This window comes from Ooceraea biroi, chromosome 10 (genome assembly GCF_003672135.1).
Source record: "Ooceraea biroi isolate clonal line C1 chromosome 10, Obir_v5.4, whole genome shotgun sequence".
NCBI lineage: Eukaryota > Metazoa > Arthropoda > Insecta > Hymenoptera > Formicidae > Ooceraea > Ooceraea biroi.
This window is the reverse complement of record NC_039515.1, coordinates 3699626-3724605: the sequence shown is the minus strand read 5'-3', so window position 1 is coordinate 3724605 and position 24980 is coordinate 3699626. Positions and strand designations below refer to the sequence as shown.

At 40.6% G+C, this 24980-nt stretch overlaps 1 protein-coding gene across 12 annotated transcripts in view; it reads left to right on the top strand.

Moving 5' to 3' along the window:
- The window catches only part of LOC105278287, a 66865-nt gene that overhangs the window by 6374 nt on the left and 35511 nt on the right, over positions 1–24980 (top strand). For all 12 annotated transcript variants that reach the window (XM_011337278.3, XM_011337273.3, XM_011337274.3 and 9 more), the window contains 3 exons: positions 23370–23558; positions 23855–24022; positions 24213–24354. In XM_011337278.3, the coding sequence (XP_011335580.1) occupies positions 23974–24022; positions 24213–24354 (191 nt within the window). In that variant the 5' untranslated portion in view covers positions 23370–23558; positions 23855–23973. The remainder of the gene's footprint in view (positions 1–23369; positions 23559–23854; positions 24023–24212; positions 24355–24980) is intronic.

Sequence of the window (24980 nt, the reverse complement as noted above, 5' to 3'; positions counted from 1 at the left end):
GCTGACGAATCGAGCCGCGGTAAAGCAAGCTCGATGAAATAAAAATCCTTGCGATAAGCTCTCGTGGATCTTTGACTAGGCACGATCGCAATCCCTGTTGCCGATCTCAATAAAGCGAGTTGCAAAGATGTAGAAATAGGTTTCCAGTTTATGCTTCGCATCGAATGCTGCAAAATGACGGAATTATTCACGTAGAGGCACGACATCATCGTGATTACGTTCTTTGTGCATCATACGTGTGTTTAACGTCCATTTTTTTTAATTCACGCATAATACATACATTCATAAACGTGCCTCTTCATTACTTGCGCGAACAATGCTTCTCCAGTGTGGTGAAGAGGCAGAGGAGAATAAACGCGAGTATCATGATCTGAGAAAAAAGACATCTGCTTCAGTTCTTTTAATAAGGACTCTCTCCGGAATGGCGTCTGTGCACGTGAAATTTTTGTGAAAGTTTACAAATTGGAATAATTGTACTGCGCGACGCGAATCGTACTATGCGCGCTTTCCCTCTCTCATTGTAGAATATTTTTAGATTTTTAGAATATTATTAAAATATTTGCATAATTCTTGCCAATGCTTACTTTATACAGCTTACATGTACGGCTCATATATACGGCTGCATTCAGCTTAATTAGCGCTCTAAGACTCGTCAGATCTGAGCCAGAATGCACGTCGTCTGTACGAAAACAATAATATTGGCATAATTGATCGGAACGTGCACTCTGAACTTACTAGTGCTTCTCGAATTCATTCACAAATTGCGTCTGGGACGAATATAGCCGTACTCATGTCCAAGTTTGAACTGCAAACAATCATTTCTAGCGTCTCGAGAGGCAAGAAAGCTCTTTGCGATGTAAGAAAGATTTTCATACATCTTCACGTGCATGGAAAGCCAACGTCTTCTGAGAAGAGATTTCTATCTTTTTGTAGAACAAAGTATCGCAATCATTCGCATGGATGGCTACCGTAAATTTCTATAATCTTTAAATATTTCTCTGCGTTTTTGCTGCCGTTAAACGGATTACAGAAGAAAAGAAAACTGTTCTCCTCAACGTTTCTCTCCGCAAAGCAGCTGCTATGTCATATCCAACAAATTTGAATTTATACGACACGGTAACTTTTTTTTTCTCACCAAATATGTCGTGATAACATAAAGCATGATACAACATCAGGGTCGTGACCAGCTGTCTCTTAAGATAAAAGCACGGAAAAAAATTGCGTGATATGAGAATCTGTTTATGTGCTCTCAAGGCTGAGAGACCGCTCCTATCATAAAGCTTTCATGGCTAGATTGCTGCGGGAAACGGAATCAAGTATGTCGCGATAATCCAAAACCTTAATCCTGCGCAGTTTTCTCAACAATAAAAAAGAATATAACGCGTAAAAACCGTGTAAAAACAATCGTGTATTATGAGGCTCGTATAACACGATCAGCTTCAACCTCATGAATAATTAAACACATCGATGCAGATAAACAACTGAGGTATCCTCAATCGCGTGAATTGATGGAAAACGCTTTTCTCATTCCTGCGGCTGCAATTTCATATCGAGGTCGTAGCATTATATTATTCGCGCTTGAAAGAATATATAATAAAAATAGATCGAAAGAAGAGATTTTACAAACAAATAAGTATCTAGAAACTCACGTGAATGATGAAAGAACTATAGCATCTTGTGATAGCGCTCGCATGCACACGAAAGACAGAGAAGATCGATATATTTTACAAATGTTATGAGCACGAATATTCGATCAAAGACAAACACAAGCAGCGGAAATTCCCAGTCGTTTTGTGATGTCGCGAACAGAAAAGTGTCTCCAGAACCATTGGCTCGGTAGACGGGGTTCATCACACCCTGCCACTCGTCCAGGGTTAATCCGTGCGACGCATTTCTACGACATTTCGGTGCGATCGATAGTATCGATTCGCCTAGCAGGAGGAAAAGCGTTGCGCGCACGACATGTATGTATGTCGACGTGACGGTACGACCACGATGACGACGGCGGCGACGGCGGCGACGGCGGCGGTGTGTGCCCCCGTACTTATGTACGGGGTGGATATGACCTCGTGTATCGCGATGCAATATATCTAACGTGCCGTGCGACAACTAGGCCGATGCTATGTCAGATTGGCATTAAAATGTCTCGCGAGCACCGAGCTGGTGAGTGCTCCTCTCCGTCGTGGAGCCTCCTCCTCGTCGTGCATCATTTCACTGCGACTATCTCGCGGTAACATGCGCGAAACTCTAACTCCCATCTGTTCCCGGATGGTCCTCGATCGGGTCTTGACGTCAATGGCAAAGCCGATAATTTGTTTCAGCGTGCGCGTACTTTGTTATCACCGTGCCGTTTTCAGCGCTCGCCTCGTCACGGGGTTGGGAACGAGCTCGCTGTTTTGACGCGAAAACCGATACGTGGTGAGCGATGTTAATAAAAGCCGTACAAATGCTGATCATCAGTCAGGAGATAATGAGTTTCAGATTTATATAAAATATTCAAAATATTGATGAAGGAGAAATTTGGAGTTGATAATTTTTAATGTATAATGATAATATTGCGACAGAGAGATACGTTGCGTATAAGGGAGAATAGAAAATAAAAAGTTTTTATTAATAAAACTTTTTATTAATAAATAAAAGTTTTTATATATTAATTAATGCAATTAATTGCTACTTTATGAGTAATATAATAAATTAGCCATAAAAGGAATGTCATTCTCGCGGATGAGAAGGGGATTAGCTCTTTTAGATGAATTGGAGAGAATCTTCGAATTATCTCCGGGGATTATATTATATTATATATATGATATATATATACATATATATATATACATGTGTGACTCATTTGCGGAAGAAGCAATGATCGTAATTGAAGCCACTTTCTCGAAGACCTAATTTATTTTACGCGCAGAGAAACTCCGATGGACTTTTGTTAAAGTTTGTTATTATCAACATTATTGTTCCGATCGCCTTTAATCTTGCAGAAAGCTTTCTCAATGTCTTAAATGAAGCTTTCAGCGGAAATATTTTCTCGCGTTCACTAAGCTCAATAGAGTTAATTAATTAAAGTTAGATTGGATGAGATATCAAAGCTTCACTTGGAATTTCGTTAAATGTTTGCAATCACAATGAATAAAATCTTTATACAAGAAAAATCTTACTTTTTACACTTTTTACACTACATTAATTTTTCGTCTCGATTTTAGTCAAACAGCAGTATAAATATTTTGTTCATAATATGAAATTGATATCAAATATATTAATAAAATATGATAAAAAATATACTGATGTGTTTTACATAGGTGATATACTATTATTGCTAATATACTGTTTCATTTTGCAAAGGATAATTTTATAGCAAACTTCGCTCTGCATAAACAGCTCCATTACATCCAGCGGAACTTTAAAAGCGAACTTGAAAGTTCCGTCTTTAAAAATAGTGATAGCCTCGCCGGAGACTCGCTTCGTCTCATCTTAAATGAAGTTTAATCGTCTCGTAGTTCGCGCTGCTCTATGATTAATAACATAATGAACTATGAAACTTCGCGTACGTGCCTGTACCTTTTTCGCGCTAATGAAACAATGCATTAAAAAAATACAGAGAGAAAGAAAAGAAGAAACGATCCGTTAAGGGAATAATATGCGCGATGTTTATCGTGTGTTTCGCAATAATTTTATCTACACGCGACAATAATAATTCTTTTGTCATAAAAGCAGAGAACCGTGCAGGACTCACAGGGGTGGGCAAGGGTTAACCGCGGCCTTGACTGACATCAAATCGGTTTGCATACTGGCCAGGAGAGTGACGGTTCACGTATGTACCTCGTTATACGTCCATGCGAGAGATAGGTACTATGTAGCATCAACCGTGTATTATTAACGGAGTGGCGATCGATCCTTGATTGATCTCTCGCGAGTTCCGTGAAAGCGGCTTAGCCTTTCTCCGCGAATCCGTCGCGAGGATTCAGGAAAATCGGTGTCCGCCTGATATCATTCTAAGCAACGTGTCTCGTGCTGATGAACGCGTGAGTCGTCATGCAACATCTCGAAACCGGAATTTGCAGTAAAATCACGTAGTAATCACGTAATCGCGATTGTACCTTGACGTTCAATTTAGTTCTCTGCTGCGGCTGCTCAACTGAGCTCGCCACTTGCGACAGCCGTAACGTTTAACGTTAATCCAGCTCGATTATTTAGCTGTGGGAGACTTGGCAAGCGGGATCTGTTTACCATCAGCTTCCGCCCGTATCGGAACGTGATGCACGTGCGTAATGTATTTTCGCGTAATCATCCGCATGCAATTCTCGTGTTTTGCTTCAATTGTTTGGCTGATGAATTTCTCAATCTTGCCAGAGATCGTACTTTGCGTTATTGCGGAATATTATCACGTGACATTACGTGCAAGCTTGTGTATTTAACGGAATCTTCATTGTTACGGAAGCGCCGGCGATCGATCGGTATTTTCTAAATAATCTAATATCGCCAACCGCCGTGCGATCGATGGAATGCTCTTTCGATATGATTGTTTCGGATGAATAATACAATAAACGCCCGTGGGGCGCTTTTTTCTAGTATATTGCTCGACCTTGCCCTACATCATTTGATTTCAATCATTTTGACATATCGACGGTCCCATTCGGGGAATAAATTGTCTTCGCGATTGATATCCGCTAAAATCAGACAGAAAATATTTCTCACGGATCATTGCGATATTCTTGCTGGAGAACGTATACGGCGCATGGATATTCAATAAAAGCTAGATTTACATGCATTTATCTTGCATTATACTTGCATTTACCGATACGTTCGTGTGTATTGAGTGCCGAGGAAATTAGTCTCTCATTAAAATATTCGCAAGCGATGTTATATATAGCCTCCAGTGACATGGGACCTTTCATTAGTCACACCTAATTGCGTTTTATGAACGTTTGACGTTGCATTTTGTTCTACACAGGATTTCTCGCATCGCCGCTTACGTCAATGAGACGTTCCAGCAAAAAAGTGACGTCCAATTGCGGCCGTTTTCACGAATACGAGAGATATGGAAAACGGGAACGAGAACGCGGGAAAATTTTTTCTTATCTATTTATTCTGCTGATTAATCATGCACGATGCATATAAAAAAGAGCTCATGCATTGTTTTACGTTCTTATCATGCTTCATGCAACAATGCTCATGCATGAGTAATAAGTGCATACGTGCAGAATATCATTCTCAGCACAATTATTAAAAATGGGACATCATATTATCGGGAAAAAAAAGATTCAAGAAAAACGTATATGTGACATGTAAATATAAATCGCGTACGTATAAATATGTCGTAAAATTTATTCGTGCAATCAGCTCGAAATAACATTATGTAACACATTTTCTGTGCAAGCAAAATGCTTAATCTTAGTTTTAAGATAATTGTCGATGAAAAACGAAGGATTATTCAAGCCAGCCCTTTTCAGGCACCCCTTCGCGTAATTTAGTATTTCGCCTGTTATGTAGAATACGTAAATTTTACGCTTGATGATACTTTAGAAGGAAGATTAAGAGTAGAAGGCGTCTTTTCATTCGCGTACCCTGTGCTGACCTACTTCCTGCAAATTTACCGTCGATTACTGACGCCGGGGAAAAAGGTAAACGTGTTTGTATTATACGATTGTATATCTACAGAAGGGGAAGTTTTGGGATTAGATTAAGACGAATTCACCCGAGGGAAATTTTCCCTTCCCGTTCGATTGACTTCCGCAAAGTGCGATTTTATCATGCTCGCCGTTTTCACCCTTAGGTTTCTTCATCATCTTTATGCAGAAAATAGAAACTGCCAGATGTGAGCCATTGCGTTCCTCGCGAGCAACGCCACATAATTTTGTATACAATTGTGAGCACTTATAAAAATGATACAATGGATAATATCGATTGTATGCCGTTTCGATGTAGTATAAAGAATTGGAACGAAAGCCAGGTTTACCCAGACTATTCGCCTTAAAAAGGTTTGAACTTGTTTGGAATTCTCCAAAGTGGATTTCAACTGAACCTTTATAGCCATATAAAGTCTTTGTTGCTGTAGGTTTCGAGTTCGTTCGTTTACTGAACAATAAAAAGTAATCACTACGTATTTATATGATGAAAAAAAGGATACATGGGCAAATATAATCGAAAATATAATCGAAAGTTGTCAGGAGCGTTTTCTTCGATAACGAGGTTTCCTGTTCACTTCCTTCGCAAGCAAAAACATGGTGATTTATAAAAATCAAAACTGGCAATGACGTGTGTATACTGTAATAATTACCCTATATTATCACCTTATTTTTGTAATATTTCCTGCAATAAATCCGCAGTATTTCGTCTGCCGAAAGGATGGTCGCAAAAATAATTCACCGTTAATCGCAACATTGTTTCATTTCATTGTGTTGCCGTTTAATTCCGACTGATGAATTATTTCATGCAGAGTTGTGTCGTACGTAAATTCATGCAGGAGTACGTGCAGACTTGAGAGGGAATGAACGGAGAACTCGAAATACATATCTCTGAAAGGATTCTAAAGGGAATTGGAACACGCCGAATATTTCAAGAGAGACTCGCACGCTGATCCGTCATATAACAGCTTTCTACTTCTTTTCGCTAGCAATCTCTCTATCGGTGCACGGGAATTTACGAAGCTCCGAGAATGAGAATCATACCAGATCCGAGAGAGGACGAGAAAGCGTCGATATGAGAAAATATAGTAAAGACAGCAAGAGTCGCAGAACATTTTATAAATATACTTACGATATCTCAATTGTATTGGAGAATGGAATCCGCGTTTTGTTTTTGGAATTGCAATTTTTCAAAAAGTATCAGGTGTGTTAAAAATGCTGCAATGTCTCCAGAGTAAATCCTCTAAGATCATTCCTGACGAAACAAAGAATTTGCTAACTGTCGTACGTGGAATTTAATTATGAATGCAAATGTCTCTTCCGCATTCGCTCTTTGTATGTGCTTCGCATAATCTCTTTCTTTGACGGGCAAAATTTCGCTTGGCGGAGATTATATGATACAGATTATATTTATCCGGATAATAAGGATGGAATTTTTAATTTCATATGTGTGCATGTGTGTATGTGAATACACGTGTACGTATACGAAAATGAGTCTCCATTGTCACTCGCACGTTGCATTTGTGTTCTGCTGAATTCTTCCCAAAGCTGAATTCATTCGCAAATTTTAATCACAAATCATTTAAAAATGCAGTAATTACCTGGAACTATTATGTACTGTGAACTGTACAATTCGCAAGATGATTAACACAAAGCGCAGTTCAGTATTTTATACCAGTTACTATACCTGTGCTAATTCTAGGTATTTTGCAAAATGTTCTTAATTAATGAAGTTACCGTGAAATTATTATTGTTTCAGCTTTTATATAGCACGTCAACTCCAATTATTCTTAGCAATTAAATGTAAAAGTGGAAGCAAAAGAACTGTAATTGCTTGCGTTTCGTGCCCTAACTTGCCATTAAATCTAATTGGATTTCCTATTTAATGCACAATCGTTTAGATATTATTTCGCGCTCATAACCAGATGATATCATCCGATAACTGTTTCGACCGCTTTGAAGCTAGATTAGAGCATTAGAGGAAGACCGAATCCTAATTACGCTCGTGAGGAATGTGCATATGCACAGACGAATACATATCTCTAATTACAATTTCACTTTAATTGCGATTCGCGTTTCGGATTGATGGATTTAATGCGATAACGCGCCAGCAGCCAATTTTGATAAACTCGTCAAACAAAGTTTAATTAAGAAATCGCAATCACAAAAAGTGTCTAGCAAATAATATTAAAAATATTTCTGCTGCTTTTATCGTTGGTGCAAGTAATAAAATAAAACTAAATAAAAAAACTAAAGTGAAATCAAAACGGACAAAATGAAAAAAGTTTCCGCTCTTGAATGAATTTATCTACCTTTGTCTTTATTGCGATGTTGTCGCAGAACCGAGTGCAGGTTTTGGTATTTCGTTGGTACCGTTACATTTTCCTCACAAGCAAGACGCGTCTCTTGATAGCTTCCTTGCTCATTATGCATTAATGGAACGCGAGCGCATTGTTAAATCTAGGCGTGGCTTGGCGTAACGCTTCGTGTACACCCGTGTGATTCTCTGGAGAATCTCGCGATACTATCGCACTACGCGTCTCCTGCCCTTGTACACCCTATTCTAACCCGCGTCTAAAAAAAGCGACAGCGATTATGTTTTACCGTAAACGCCGTTGCTAGCCAGCAAGCTAATCATGCCCGAGATCAATAATCTAGTTATAGCACTGTTTTTAGTGACATTGCACATACTACGGCTCGAGACGTTGCATATTAAAAGTTTTAAATACGGACTGTTTCCACAAATAATCGCAATGAAACGTACTTTCAACAAACTAGAAATTAACTGTTTCTGACGGAAAATTCTATGGAAAAACTGACTTTTTTCTGTATGTAATATTTAACTGTTTTGTAATATTCAAAATTGGAGAGCAGCAGTTATGCAAACGTAAAAGCGAGTGAAAAACAGTTTGCTCGTAATCTTTGATATTTATACAGCTCGCGTATAACCCGCATCTAAAAATGCCGATCTCCCCGTATCCGACAGTAATTTGCGAAAAGTACGAGTATTGGTTTGGTTCGTGCTCTGTGCAACAATCATCCTCATTACGCACGCACTGGCGTAAAATCAACGTGTATTTTTCGCACAATTGAACTGTGATCGAACACACCCTGGAACCACCGCTCGCGGAAATGACGTCGACCGAGCGCGATTACGGATCCGATTAGTGCCTATTACGGCCAACTCGAGTATTCCAGAAATATATGGGGAAGAAACATTGCTTTGAATAACTTTGAATCCTCTGTAATTGAATTGGCTCGCTTTTCACCCTATCTCATCATTTTCTACCATTCCTCTTCCCTTCCGCGCCCCTGTCGGATCTTATTCCTCATGAGAAACCGCGGTAGTGTTGGTTATGGCATGCCGAGTTTACCGCATGTGCGTTTAAAGGGTAGAGGGCATGATCCTGAAGGGGGGGGGTGAAGGATATATCTTCTCCACTCCGTTTAATTAAGCTTCTTCCGCGTCTTCCGTGAAGTGGAATACCTCCTACCGCCGCGCTGGTCCGCGCCGCATGTTTAACGGACAATTTCTGTCGGCTATTACGGAATGGCATAATTGCGATTATTCCATGCGGCGTCGCTTTTAATAATACGCGAGCCCTGGATAATCGGGTGAATAGTCAGGGGGAGGCGAGGGCAGGCGCTGTAAATTGCGTTCGAACCGGAAAGCCGCGGCACGAGGCGCGCATTAGCGCACCCGTTCCAGCACGTGAGGCGCAAATTATACAGCTCGCATCGCATTAATTGTTAATAGATAGATTCCCGCGGTGAGTAGATATTATACATAACGGCGAATATTCTCTCAGCGCAAATTTGATAAGGCGCTCTTAATGCGCGATACCTCAGCGACTGAATTTCAGTTTAAAATTTGTAAAAGGATGTGAGATTGTTTGCAAATCTTTCACGGCAGTCAATTCTCCGAGGAAATTCATTCTTTAAAATGCACCCCATGGTACCAGAGACTCTCCCCCGCGAGTTCATTTCTTTTAATAACTCTCGACGAATAGGATAATACTTTAATCGCACCCACGATCTCCAGCCCGAGCTACCTAATTAAATAGCGGCCCGTATAAGGCAATTTCGGATGAATTTTTACACGGACTTATTCTGCCTCGCACTGTTTCCTGTAGAAGGTAATTTATTTAATGCATCAGACGAAATACCTCTAATTAATTGCGTAACTTATAGACCTATCTTTCCTTCCTTGGATGATGTTTATTGATAAATGTTAATTCTATATCGCTAGACTCTTAGAGATATGCACGATATTATAATTTAATACTTAAGCTAAATACATTTACACAACATGTTCATGTTTTAAGATAATTCTTAAGCTAATTCTTTTAATTTGCAAATTCCTCCTTATATGCATACACTCTGTTTATTATTGTTATAAGCCTCTGATAGCCTCTGGCGATTGCTTATATTTATCATGATCAATGGCACGAAGTAACAAAGCGTGAGGTGACTAAACAAATAGAAAAGAGGATCCTAATTATATCACCAGTAGCAGACTTAAGCTTGTTGCTGATAATATTAGTCTTTGATTAAACGCGATTGGGTCACGTATTACAATTACGACGAAAAATGCGAGATTGAGATTTCTAGATAAATCTTGTTATGAAATCTCAGTGGTTTGAAATAAATCCATAACGCAAAATACGAGTGATCGATGACGTACATGGCTCCTTGCTTTTCTTGTTCTCTTTATCTTCCACTATCGAGTCAAGTATTTCTACGGGAAAATAGGTCGCTCCTGGACACTCACGCTCTTTTGTACAAGATTCTGGACTAGTGGCACTTCCCCAATATTCCGATGCTATCACGCTTCCCCTTTCTGGCCTCCATCTCGTCCAATCGACCCTCAATCAATGATTATCCTTACTAAAGGACCTTTCACGCCCGATGCTTTAGATTTACCCAATAATACTACTTACTTAAACGTAATACTACTTACTCGTCATTGTGTCTAAGTACTCTTTCAAACTTAATAATATAATAAGAATAATAAACTTCAGCGATTACCGCAAGAAAGTTCCTTCACTTTCCGCGCTCTTGGATTAAAGCCGACGTAACTTCCGCCAACTCAAACTCCAACGCGGCGAGAGTAATTTTCACGATGGAGTAATCCTTGATAGTGCGGATTCAATCGTTTCCGCGTTCCATTTGTACCTCGATCCTTTTCCAGGGAAGGCAAACATTTTCAGTTCACCGCGAATAAAGAGTAAGAGCTTTCACTGCGTGAAAGAAGGTCGACGGCTTTGCGAAAGAACGTCCGCGCAGTTTTTCTCTGCTCGGAGAGGAATCTGCTGAAGCCATTCTGCTTGATATTCCTCCGGAGATGCTTCTCACCCGAGCACCGAAGTACCTCGTTCCAAACGTTATTTTCTTCACCTTCCGCGTCAGGATGTGTCCCCAGAGGGTACTCCAATGTTCTATCGCGAAATAGCACGCGCATAAGACCGCGCTAATTGCACGCGATTATACGCCAAAGTACACTTTGCAAAAATTGTTACTGTTGACATTTGTCGTCGTACGTAAAAAATCGGCGAGCCTTGCGGCGAATTCGATTTCGGCTAGTGCAAATATCGAATCGTCAAGTTAGTCATTGGGAGTTATCCGTGTGTACAATGTACGAACCGCGTTTTAACACGCGTACCCTTTCAACTACAGAGTTGACAACGCAGTAACGCGTATGCTAGCACGTGTCATGTGCATATAGTCCAATGCGCTATTGATTGGCGTCGTTATTACAGCTTGTTGCAATTTTCCGGCCGACAAAATCTGCTATCTGCGTCACGTGTGACCGGTTTGATAGGAAACTGTCGATGGAATTTGGACATTTGGGAAAATGTATGAATATTTCATGGACCAATAATTATAATTCTGTAATTAATCAACAATCGGTCCAACAAGTCCGACATTGCCGCGAATTTCCTGCACACTCCTCGGACTTTCCACAAAAAAATGTCGGGTTATTAATTATGCAACTAAACGAATTACGCAAATTGCTCTGTATTTACGGAGACTTAATTCGATTGCGGCAACGTCCTGCCGTAACATTGGACGATATCTAATATTGTAGACACCCGAGCGTCGCCAATCGATCGTTACATACATGCAAATGTCAATGACAAAAATAGATTTCACATCGGCATGGCTCAGATACGGATTATGCAATAATGAACCTCGTTTTCCTTGTCAAATCAACAATTAATAATCCCGTGGTGAATAACGCATGCATAACATATAAACCATGAATAATGTCGCGGGTTCACATGTGACAGTGATAATAAACACGACGTACGAGGCGTCTCCGAGTCCAATTTTTATTTTACCTTTTATTATTTATTATTTATTATGTATTTAACATCAGATTGCGGAATCTTGGAACGCGCTTCGAGCCGCGATTCTCAGAAGAATAAATCATTTTTCATCTGCGATATATCGAAGCACAGTTTGAGACAATTGAATAAAAAATCAAAAGAGAATTGCGAAGAGATGAAACTTGCAACGCGGATTATTAGCGAGATTTTACGATTCACAAGTTCCACTTTTATACATTATTCACGTCCAAGCATTTCAAGATGTGGATCGAAAGACTTCAAAAGGAACGTTTGCGTAATTCTCAGTTCGCTTTACGGCACAGTCAACACGGCGATGCTGAAAAGGGCCTCGTTGGGAATCGGTAGATGAACCCCGATATACACGGGTAAGGAATTTCTATTTTAAACGGCGATTTAAAATAGAGTTTGCTTTCGGCCCGCACGTACTCTTTGCATTCACTGCCTCAATTACTCTCATTTCTGACGAGCTACGCAGGACGACGAGAGTCTCGCCGACTCTTGCAGCCTCATTCGGGCGTCATTACGTGCGAGTGCATGCGAGCTTTCTATAATACCGTGCCGGTACGATTTGCTTCTTCGTGGTTCCCTCATTTTAGCGGGGCACAAAGTACCCCGTTACTCTCGCAAGAATAAGGGAAGTAGCTTTCATGCTGAAAAACGCGAGCAACGTACGATGTTTCGCCCCGCCGGATGAACCCCGTAGAAAACAACGAACGCGGATTAGCCCCCTGGCTATCCGCTTATTAAAAAGAATTGCGACGGGATTATCTTCGGGTGGTATCCTCGGCTCAGGTCGTAATTAGGCTAATGAGGCGCGAATAGTACGTCGACGTTCCGTTGCGATTAACGTAACGATGTCTGGATGGTACCGTTAAGATGCTCGGAGAGGGGCGAGAATACTGCGGCAAATTTACGCGGCAATCGCGCGAACAATCCCTGATGATTTGAGAAAAATTTCTCACCCGGCGAGAAGATAATCAACGTTAAACGGTCTCAAAATCCGTAAGATTTAAGAAAAGGACGCTCCTCCTTGTCCGTACCTGGAAAATCCGATAATCTACTTTGCGCCGCTTAATAGCTATTAATAACAGATATCCGCTTTCTTATGTATATTCAGAGTACATCGAACAATTTCTTTTTCATTTAACAAGCAAGCTATCGGAATTATCTTAATCATCGGTATGAAGCATGAATCTCTTACGTTGCATTAATATTTTAATTAAACCTTTTCTCCATCAGAATAAAAAATAAAATAAATAAAGTAAGAAATGTATGATCTCCCATCTACTTTTCTTTAAAAAATATGAAAGCATGATAAACGCATTATCAACTTTAAAGCAATATATCTATTACGGATATCAATTATATTTATTACATTTACAGAAGATCTATTCGATCAATTATAAGAGAGAACTTTTATTACCTAAATGAAATTTCGATTAATGAAACGGTGTCTTTTAAACGAGATATTTTTCTCTCCCCTTGCGCTCCTCTCAGGGGAGCGCAAGGGTATCCCATTGCACCGCATTTTCACTGCTCGTGCACACATATCACGCCTATCGATAATTACATTCGGCAAAAAAATCGTTCTGGACTTCCAACCCGGAAAATCCAATATAGTCTTCTTCGTGACATCCAATTCTACGAATCAATTCTACACTAATACACTTGCACACTGTGCAATGCACAGAGGGGCACAGACCGCACAGACACAATCGGCTGGTCAATCAGCTCGTGCCGCTTATATAGAAGCTCGTGGGCTCGTTCATTGTGCACTCGCATACACACGCACCGATCGTAAATTACGTCACGTAAATGTCGTCGAAATGTGAACAATCGCGTAGTTAATTTGCGTGTTCGCGTTCCCAGGCGATAGTTTAATTAGAAGCCCGCAGCAAGTCTGACGTCAAATAAATATTTGCGCAACCGCAAAGGGTAACTTGCAGAATTGAGGATTCTGTTATCAGAACGTTTGATGAAGAAAACTGCGTGCTTTGAGAAACAGCTATAAAATCTCTGATAAAAGTTTACTCTATAAATAAATTACTCGATGCTCGAACAACGTAATACAATTTTCGCGAAAAATGCAAAATTGACCAGAACAAGACAAAGAGAAAAATAGCAGGCTGAGGGTACAATAAGCCTGAAATTGCTCGCATGCATGTGGCGAAATTCCTTCACGCTGACGCTTTTCCATGCATTTCCGTGAATGCAGAGAGGTACAGATGAAAATTTTTACAATTTTGCGACCACGTGATGGTATGCGCGCCTGCCGCGGGTCTCTTGATGACATTTCTAGAGATGTAGCCGCAACAATGAACTACGACATGCTATTGCCAGTAGTCCTCTTGTAACTCGAAAGTAGAAGCGCCGCTGGGCAGCCATGTGTTAACATGGGATGATAGAGAGAAACTGGTGAGAATTTTGCGCATCCCAAGACCCAGGACGTGTCATCGCCTAGGCGACGAAACAGCAAGTCGCCAGTGTACTCGACGTCACATCCGGTTGGCGAAACAAGTCGCCAGGGCTCGTAACAACATTGAGCCCTTGCTCGACGCTTAGGCTTAAGGTCTCTTCACACATATCCGTGACGTGTCAGTACCGTATCAGTGCCGTGTCGATTCGCATATGTTACTACGCCGGACATGTATAAATACTAGTATAAAAACATGTATGTATAAAACTGAGCGAATACGGCACTGACACGTCACGGATATGTGTGAAGAGGCCTTTACTCCGCGAGAAACGAAAGTCGGTCACTTACGAGCACCTTTCGAGAACTTTCGTTTCTCGCGGAGTAAGCCTAAGCGTCGAGCAAGGGCTCAATGTTGTTACGAGCCCTGGCGACTTGTTTCGCCAACCGGATGCGACGTCGAGTACACTGGCGACTTGCTGTTTCGTCGCCTAGGCGATGACACGTCCTGGCTCTCGGGATGCGCACAAATTCTCACCAGTTTCTCTCTATCATCCCATGTTAACACCGTAGGAGATGTGAGAGAAATTCTGTAAAGCGTAAACAACTGGCGTCACGCGTGCATGCAACCTCATTGAACAACACATCCGACTTTGTTAAAAAATTACGTTGAAATCACGGGTGTCATAAAATCCCGCAGATAGACGTAAACATAACGAAACGTCATAATTACAAGACCAATATTTTTATATTAATACTGATTAAATTAATATATTAATTTATACTTATACCATGACATATTATTTTATATTTATATTATTTTCATATAATAATTTATATATTTATATTATTTTCGTATCAGTGATTTTTATCTGAAATTGTGATAGGAACTAAGGGTCTGTCGGTTGATCCACTCCGGCAAAACTGACCCCCATCGTCGATCGTAAAAGCTCCTTTTCCTGGATCGACTCTCTTTCGCTTTCATCGCGAGTCACCCTCTTCCGTGAACGAGCGGCTGTAGCCGTATATAGGGCGCTCCGTGGAGTTCGACACTTGTAAATTACGATTCGCGTCACACGCATGGGAATACCATCGATCTATGCGGGTCGAGGAAACACAAGCGTGAGCGTACAATTGGCAATTACGTCACATCGCGATGACCTCACTATTCAGCATTAGATATGACAAAGGGCGATGCGTGTATGTGTGTGGAAGACTATATGCCTGTAGGTGTAACGGAGATTGGCTTGATATTGTATTGCATGGAATTGCACAGATCGCCGATAATGAAAAGCGCGAAGGGAGATTTGGAGCATGGAGTTTTTATCAATAGCCTGTTGATGTTATTTCCCGTAACTTGTACAAATTTTATAAAAGTTTTTATATCCGACATATTATATTATGTTATATTATATAGAACGGGATTTGATTTAATAGGCATTTATAGATTCAAGACACGAGGCATGGATATTTCCCGACTTAAAATTGCGGCCGTCAAGTGTCATTAAGTACTATTTTTTTGCCTTGAAATATTACACTCGCGTTCCACGACAAAACGCTGCACGCATTTCGCGACACCAGATATAAGACACTTCGTCAGGCAGAAAATAGCCATTCGTTTATTATGATGGATGAAACCCCGTGACGTAATTCGGGGAAATCGAACGCAAGATGAGGTTGCTCGAAAATATCGAGGGGTGGAGGAGGGAAAGTCCACGGATAACTCCGCCACGTTGATAAATTAAAGCGGCACGTCGAGCGACCCCTCGGTGCAAGTCAAGATGCTTGCAATCGACTTACGAGTCAACCGCTTTAAAATCCGCCCCTTTTTCGCAGGGTGGAACGGAGCCTCCTCAATCTCGCAGGATTTGTATATTTGTTGAAACGTGCGACGTAACGGGCGCCGCTAACGTAACGTCTCGAGTGGGATTTATTTGCGTCGGTCGATTTACCACGGTACCGAGAAAGCAAATTACCGACGACGGCATTTAAAAAAACGGAGAGACTGTGCATGAAGAACGGCGGGAATGAGTATTAACTGCCTTGCTTTAATCGTCTTTCTTCCTAACTCGCATTACTCTTCGAGTTAACGCGCTTTAAGCTTAGCTCGCTCGCTTCCTTTCTTCTCGCTCAAAGAAAGAACGCTAAAGTCGTTGAATTATTTAAGCAGTCGCGACAACGTCTATTATTATCTAGTTTACTGCAAATATGAAAGAACATTTAATTTAAGCAATCAATTTGATTTTTAATTGCTTTAATAATTGATGAGCGAGGTCGTAGCATTTCTGTGCTCCGAATTATTTTCAACACCGCTATTGTGTAGCAGAGCGAAGTAACTTAATTCTCGCTGACATAATTGTATAAATCGGATTAAACGTGAAAATTTGCAATTTTCCAAAAATATGGAATTACCCCAATTATTTGCTTGATACTCATATAATTCCCAATACTATATAAATATTATTCCGCGAAATGTTATTTTCATTAAAAATTCCGCTGATATCAAGCTCGCTCAGAATTTTGCACACGCTCAAAAATATTCCGAAATATTTGCCTGCTGTTGCATGCAGAAGGAGCAATCACTGACAATTGTAAATGATGACGTGAGATATCACGCTTATATACACATGTACATGTTTTCATGATAAATTGCTTCAAGGCGAACGAGATCAATGGAATCTAACAAAAAGAAGATGTACATAACACGTTCTCGGAAAAAGAAAACTAGAAAAAGTGCAATAAAAGTGACTCGTGAAACGACATTCTGTCTTACGATTCTCTGCGATACTTATCTCTTTCAAGCGAGAATTTCTTTTATTTCTCAGTTACAAGTTGAGAAAGCGAAGAAAGAAGAGAGGAACTATCGGTCACAAATCGCGAGGAAATTGCATCGACAGAATCAAGAGGATCGTGAAGCCCCCTTCGCTTTACGCATATCAGTTTCCGGACGAACATACGCTCCTCGAAATGCTTGCCGGCTCTTCATTTCAAACTACCTCATACATGTTACGCACGAAAATGACACTTTAGATCCCGCTCTACCCTGGATATTTGCCCACTCTGACCTAGATCACGGTGATAGCGTTCCACTTATTCGCGATACAATCCGCACGATGATCATCCGCGGTAATATCGTGGGACTGGTAATACAGGGGCAGAGAGGGTAAAGGAGAAATTTGCGAGGGACGAATGGGCATCGTATATATAAACCTCGCGCGGAAGAAATCGTCCTGAGGTAAATTGCGGATTGGCATTCAATTCGACGTTCTCGCGTTTTCGCGCGGATATGTTATGAATATGTTATGAAAGTTTGCCCGTGACGTGAAATGTTGTACTGGCACGTGTGCCACCCCGTAGTAATGAAGGGTGCATATATTACGTTCGCCGTGGATTGAAAATATCGCCGACTCAGGGCTACATCGTACACGTGGTATACAGACGATATTGCATGAATAAATCTTACGGGTGAATTTTGAATAATGACCGACTTTCGGAGAATTCACTCCGCGAACGATCATTTACTCGCGGCATCGATACTTTGATGTCATTTCGATGATGCAAAAAAAGAATAGCTCCGTGAATAACACACGTCTTTTTTGCTACATATGCTCCATTTTTCAATCTCTCGTTCTCTTCTATTCTCGGATTTGCTTCCTTCGGTACACTTGGGATTGATTTCTTTTATCAAATCAATTCCCAAGTGGAAGCATTTAATACAATTATCTTTCTGATAAATTAAGAGAGAATTAAAAATATTTTTAGAAAAATGTAAGCTAAATTATATCTACTAAACAATGCACCGCTCTTTCCAGTCTGTTATTTTGTATATACATAATACATCGTTATTACACGTAAAAATGTAAAGAATCGAGAAATACCTTGTTACACCGTGCGTTGCGTTCAATTATAAACAACGTTACGTATACCATAAAAAATACGCAATCACTGCGGAAACTCGGAACAGTCATGTACATGAACCATCGTTAGCAGTTACCTGAAGTTTTGGAAAGTCTCATTCTGTCTGTTTCGCCAACCATTTTGTTAACATTGACGATTGTTCTCCGAGAAGTTGTATCATTAGTCGGAATTAGCAGCGTTGAAACGCTGCTAACGTTCTTCGTCCAGCGACGACGTCGCTGAAATTACGAAGCCGCGCGTGCTCGAATATTACATCGCGATATTCCGTGATCGATGTAGAAATTGCACCCGTGTGCTATTCTTGGTAGAACAACACTTCCGTCGTGGGTTTGTTTGCCGGTTACCCATAAATACATTCCGCGAACCGATTGTTTTCGACAGTGACGCTAATGAATTCAGTTTATCCATGAATGACGGAGATTGTTCTTGGGATTATAGCAACTGCAGTTGCCAAACAACTCAAAATGCGATACCCAGAAAGTATCAAATAAATTAGAAACATTAATTTTTCTGATAGAATGAATAACAAGCATTACTTCACTATAAATTCACTAAATTTCGAAATTACTTTCGAAATTAATTTTTGAGTTAGGGAAACGTAATTAATTAAATTTATTTTTAGCCAAGCTATATTATATAATATATATAAAATATTATATGTATATGAGCCAGAGGAGCCAAAAGTCGCCGCATAGCGTTCTGATATACCTGAATGTAAATTACGGCTGTAACAGAGAGACGCACCGTTTACCGCATATTTACCCGCAGCGTCATCGCAGTTTATTATATTACATGATGATAGTATATAATTTAATAAACGGCACACCGCGGCCAACCGCATTAACGATATAATCACTGCAGTGATTCGCAAGTACATATTGCATCGAAGTGATAATTTCTGACAAATAAACAACACCGATATGTTTCGTACAAGAAATTTGTATTTAAATAACAATTCACTTTCTCGCAAACTGTTTTTCTATCAGTATTTTCTTCGACTAATCCATTTTTGTCGGCGTGCATCAAACGACGAGGCCGAATTAGAGAAAAGACGGCAAGCCGCAACCGTCTGGAGTGCTCTATCTATAATTGGAAAGCAAGGCAGACTGAAGGGGTGCAAGAAGCACAGAGAACAGACATTTTCCCTAACACATTTCACCGTCAAGTGTAATTTAGCTGGCTTTCCGTTCACGCCGACCGAATTATTAAGACTCACTGTAATATATATAATCGTTCGTAAAATTTTAATAAACAAATAGGAAATTGTTTGCAAAAATATCGTGGTCCGTCGTTCTGTATTAATATCGAATAGCATGTTACAACATGCCATCTATACATGTTTATAATATCATATTTAATATTATTCACGTCTCTTAACATATTGATTGCACGTTGGTAACCAACGGTGACCACCATAGTGTAAACGGAAAGCTGTCGATGACCACCATGGCGGTGAATATGTTAATGTTGATCGATAGACTCGAGGAACATTATTTTCTCTTCACTAGTGTACCGTGATGGAGGGACTTTTTTGAATTAAATATTTCAATTAACAAGATAAAATAGCATATAAATTTAAAAGTGCATTATTTGTACGCTATTTGATTTTTTACGACGAATGACGTCGCACATAAACGTTTTTCGCGCATGGTGCTTCGTATGAAATATTATAATTGAACGTTGCTTTGTGCATTTTATCGAATTGTTTATAAGGGAGGATACGAAAATTGCGCGTAAGGCAGACGTTTATTTTTCTTTCGCCGTGCTGAGCAAGCAACAGTCACTCATCTATTTATAACATCACCACACCGCGCTAACCACCATTCGCCGAGTTTACTATCACGCATAAATATAGAGCATATAAAGACTGCTGATAGGATGCACGGGACGCTTCAAAATATCGGAAAGAAACGAAAAAAAAAAGAAAAATAGAATATCGGTAATTATCGATCCATTCTGCCGCCGTGGATGCAGTCGCATCACACGAGCGAGTGAGAATTATATAATCTTTTGTCACAGTGAAATTTTCCTGATCGACTTTGCGTCGCGTTTCGTCTGCGCCTATAAACGCATTTACTCCCGCCATTATCTACGTATTATTTCCCATCCCTTTGAGTCGTTGCTGTCGCACGGATTTAATGCGACACGACGCAGGCAATCGTTGCATGCACATGCATATACATACATACACATGCACGGCTTTATATTCACGATTTTAGTAAAGTGGAGCAAGCAAAAAGATGAATATATTATACATAATAATATAATTATTTGATGAAAAGTATAGAAAACGGAATAAAATTACTTTCAACAAATCGTGCCTCTACTTCATATTTCTTCACGATTTATATAAAGAACGAAAGATCAGTATCAGATTTGTTAGTAAGAGTGGCTGCTTGAAACGCTGCAGTTAACGAAATAAACGTGCGAATGCAAATTTATGCGACACGTTATGCAACGCAAGGCACAAGCTGTTTATCACCCGGCAACCGGTGGAGGGAGGAGAGTCATCGAACTTGTCGCGTGTGCTCGACAAGTCTCGCAAGCTCTCTTGAAATAGCGGGACAAGCGTAAGATGAATGGCCTCAATGGGATTGCTTTTACGAGATTGCAGGGCCCGTAAATCGCGTCGCCAACGAGATCGCGCGGAAAACGCGTTTCTGATCGCGCTGAGAAATTCGCGTATTAAGGGTGCATTTTTCCCGTCATCGGATGTCACGTCTCATCGAGCGTACGCGAGCATCGAGCAGCGATATAAATAACGCGATCATCCTTAAATGCAGGGATGGGTTTGAGAAATGACGGAGCGGCAGGATTCGTTGATATTCTCGTGAATTTCACTCCAGTTACAATGCGAGTCAACGATTTTTCCGCGCAACCGAATGCTATGATAACGCACCTAAATCTGTCGCGCGGTTTTCTGTGAGTCTTGCAAAATTTGTGCTTGTTGGCTTCCGGTCAAGCTGCCTCCGGAAAATTTGGAGCAAGCGCCACTTTGATTAGGCGCGCCGTGTAATTTTCGCGATTTCGATTATTCGCAGGCCGAGTGCTTTACCGCAATGCAGAGTGCACGTCGCAATTTCGTGTGTGCATGTACACGTGAGCGCGAGTGTGTGCGACGTAAATATAACTTTAAGTGGCCGGCACACGACAACGGTGCCGTCTGTCCAATGTGCAGAATTTACAGTCGCGTGAGATGCGTGCGCGACCATTAGCGCATAAAATGTAATCAGAAAAATCAAGCGACGTCGCTTGACAGGCCATTATTTCTCGAAATGTGTCAGTTTTCGGCGGATGCACGAATGACGGGTGATCCGACGTCGAAGTGACGTCGAATTCCGATTTTCGAGAACGAGAAAATATTTTTGGAACATGGATCTCGCTCGATAGACTTTTCACATTTACTTCAATTCCGATTTTTTTCTACTTTGTTTTGCTGAAATTGTTAGGGCTTTAAGCGCCGATGTTTATTCAGTTTCACCACAGCGCTGTGAATAAAGTAAATATTCATGAAGCGAATATATTAGAATATTGATGAGATAGATAATTATGTATTATTAATAGCTAAAAATATTCTTCTTAACTGTTCTTAGAAATGTTTATCCTGGTTTGTCAAAAATAGCAGCTATTTACGTGTATAGGTTTTTTTTCTTTGTGACTTCGAAGCATTAAAATTCACAAGCGGCCTAGTTTCTCCTATTATTATTCTAATCATAAAAAGATACGATCACCCCAGAATCTGACATTGCATTCTGCATAAATCACACAGTATATACAGTAATTACAATTTTTACCGAATATGATACTGAACCATGGAGCTGATATTTCTTGACGATTTCTAAAAATTGGCAATTTCATTTTATAAACTTGAGCTTCCAGAAATTTATTACTCTTTTATTAAACCCAACGATGAATGAAGTTGATATTTGTTACTTGGCGGCCAATCGCGTGCGACCGTACAAAATAAAGGTTTTCTTTTTAATACCATACGGCTTTTGTTCCATCGAGCATAGCGGAATGCTTGGGTGCTCGTGAAAGACTTAAAAGAGAAAACCCGACCATCCTTCGACCGATGAAAATATTTTCACGTCACGTAAGTCGTTATATCCAGTGGCGCGTTATTAGAAAATCAGAAAATTAACAAAGAAAGTAACAAAGAAAGAAGGATCCGAATGATACACGCGCAGTTGAAAACATTATGTAACATCACAATGAAGACAAAACGGTGACAAAAATCGAGCGGAATATATCCAAAAGGTCGAAAATTCAGTCTCAAACTCGTCGGCACTTGTACGCCATTGCGAGTCAGTGCAGAACGCGTGCTTTGCAGGAGGCCGCGTATAAAAGAGGCCTAATGTAAACCGCAAGCTCCATTTGTTGCTCGCAAGCCCGCGGCTACCGAAGTTCGTCGGCAGTCCGTCGTCGTAGCTTTGCCCCGTCGTATTTTCGTTCGGCGTCGGTGCCGCAACGGCGTACCGCAGCCACGCAATCCGGAAAGGTCAGTCGACGTCGCCCACTACGTAATGACGATTCATATAGGACACATGCGCAAATTGCCCGGACTGAACATATGGTGCCGACCGTTTTATCGCCGCGATCCTTATCAACACGCGAAGCTTTTTTGGAATACGAGATGGGTTCCGCTTCGGACAAACGCGATACGTCTCTAGAAAGTGCGCGAGCGATTCGATTCTCGGTTTGTAGTTTCCCTTCGAATAAAAATAATCGGTTACAAGTCAAAGGATAAGGGTTTCTTGCACTAGTTTTTTAAATGCGCGCCGCGGATGTTAATGGTTGTTGCTGGATTGTCAAAATGTGTGTGAAATGAATATTCCATTGCGATGATTATTTAATTTGATTTATGGATTATGCGTGAAAAACTAGATATTAATAATTTTTGTGATATTATAAGTATTGTGTGAATTGTTATTAGATTTTATATATAAAACGTGATGAAATGTCAATGATTATATGTTGATTGCCGTCTGCCATGAATTTGTAATCGACATTAAAATATAAATTCAAAATGTGTAAGTGACAAAATCGTTTTGATTGTTACAGACATAATCTAGGATGAGCTCGCAAACAGGTCAACGGGAAATAATGCCGGTTGATGAAATGCACGGCTGAATAATGCACCGTGAAACGGTGATCTCGTGCGATCATTGTTATGATATAATCCGAGAAAAAGGATGCAGCACGGCAAAGGGGGATAAAACACACGGAACGCTCGAAAAGGTGCATGTGCAGGTAATGAAAAAATTTCTACTCTTTTACGTACTACGTACATACAAACATCAAACATCACAGAAATCTACTTTCTTGCATTCGATACGGCAAGATATAAATCAACAATCACGAAACATAAAAAATTAAGAAATTCGCTATTTTTATCTTCCAATCAATTTCAAGGGAGCATTAGTCGAATTTAAAATTACTAACAAGATCTTACACGATTGAACTCCTGGCTCGAGGAAAACCGAAGTACTTTTTCCTCGTGGCTGTAAAACATGCAAGATACAAATACACGTTCTTTCTCGTTGCAGGGCACTGGCGTTTCGCTTTTACACCGTAAAAACGCGCGGCTACAATAAGAAGCAGAAGTGGAGACGGACACGTGTGCGGAAGGATACGCGGTCCACATCCGGCCCGCCATCCTGGCGGCATGGTCCTTTGGGCCACAATACTAATCCTCCAAGGAGCTGGATTCGTAGGTAAGTGAATGACACTGCGAAAGACACGATCGAAACTTTCATTCGATCGAGAAAGAATTTGAGCCTGAATCGATTAAAGGACTTCAGAAAGAAATAATGACAGTTTCGCGACTTCTCATGTAAGATATAGAAGCCCTAAAAAAGCTGATTCGTCATTGGATAATGAATACTTTGCATTCGCTGCTTGCAGGCTCGGTGACAGGCATTCCCGGCGTCCCGGAAAACATAACGGTGATGTTCCTGAATCCAACGTCAGTGCGCGTGTCTTGGAGCACCAGTCAGGTCGAGCAGGTCGAGAAATACGACGTCACGTACAAGCCAACCGACGCCAGGTGCGTTCCAGTGATTCCAATATCCCTCAGATCGCGTACCGAAGAGAAATGCCTCGGCCTATGCTTCTCGCGACGCACAAACAGCACTCGGACAAAAACACCATCTAACTTCGCGCTCCGTCGGGTTTTCCGTGGAAAACGGCAACTTCCCAGAAAAAATACGTGCTACCTGCTCGTTATTTCCTGCGTGATACTTCAGCTCGATTGTTGCGTGCTATCATCCCCTATGGGATTATTATGGGTAACGTGCAAGCGGAATTTATTTCGCAGAAATGATGACTTGCCAGACGACGTTCATGGCTTGACATCAGCGCGACTTTTGTCATTTATTTTTTTCACAGCAAGACAAGTTTTGCAGTCCATAGGGAAAAGATGAATCCTTGAAATTAAGATATCGAATATTTAGTCACAAGCGATCGTGAGGAAGTAAAGAATAACAAATTATTACTGCTCTGTTGCACATTCGTTGTCTTTCGGTTTCGCGCATTACATTGAGACGCGGTTGATACACTTATACCTTCACGGATTTGCGACAGAGTGCCGCAATGCAGACATCTACGCTTATCGAATTCGGTATATATATGCAAAAAGTTTAACGACTGCAACAGAGAAAGTTAGCAGCCGGT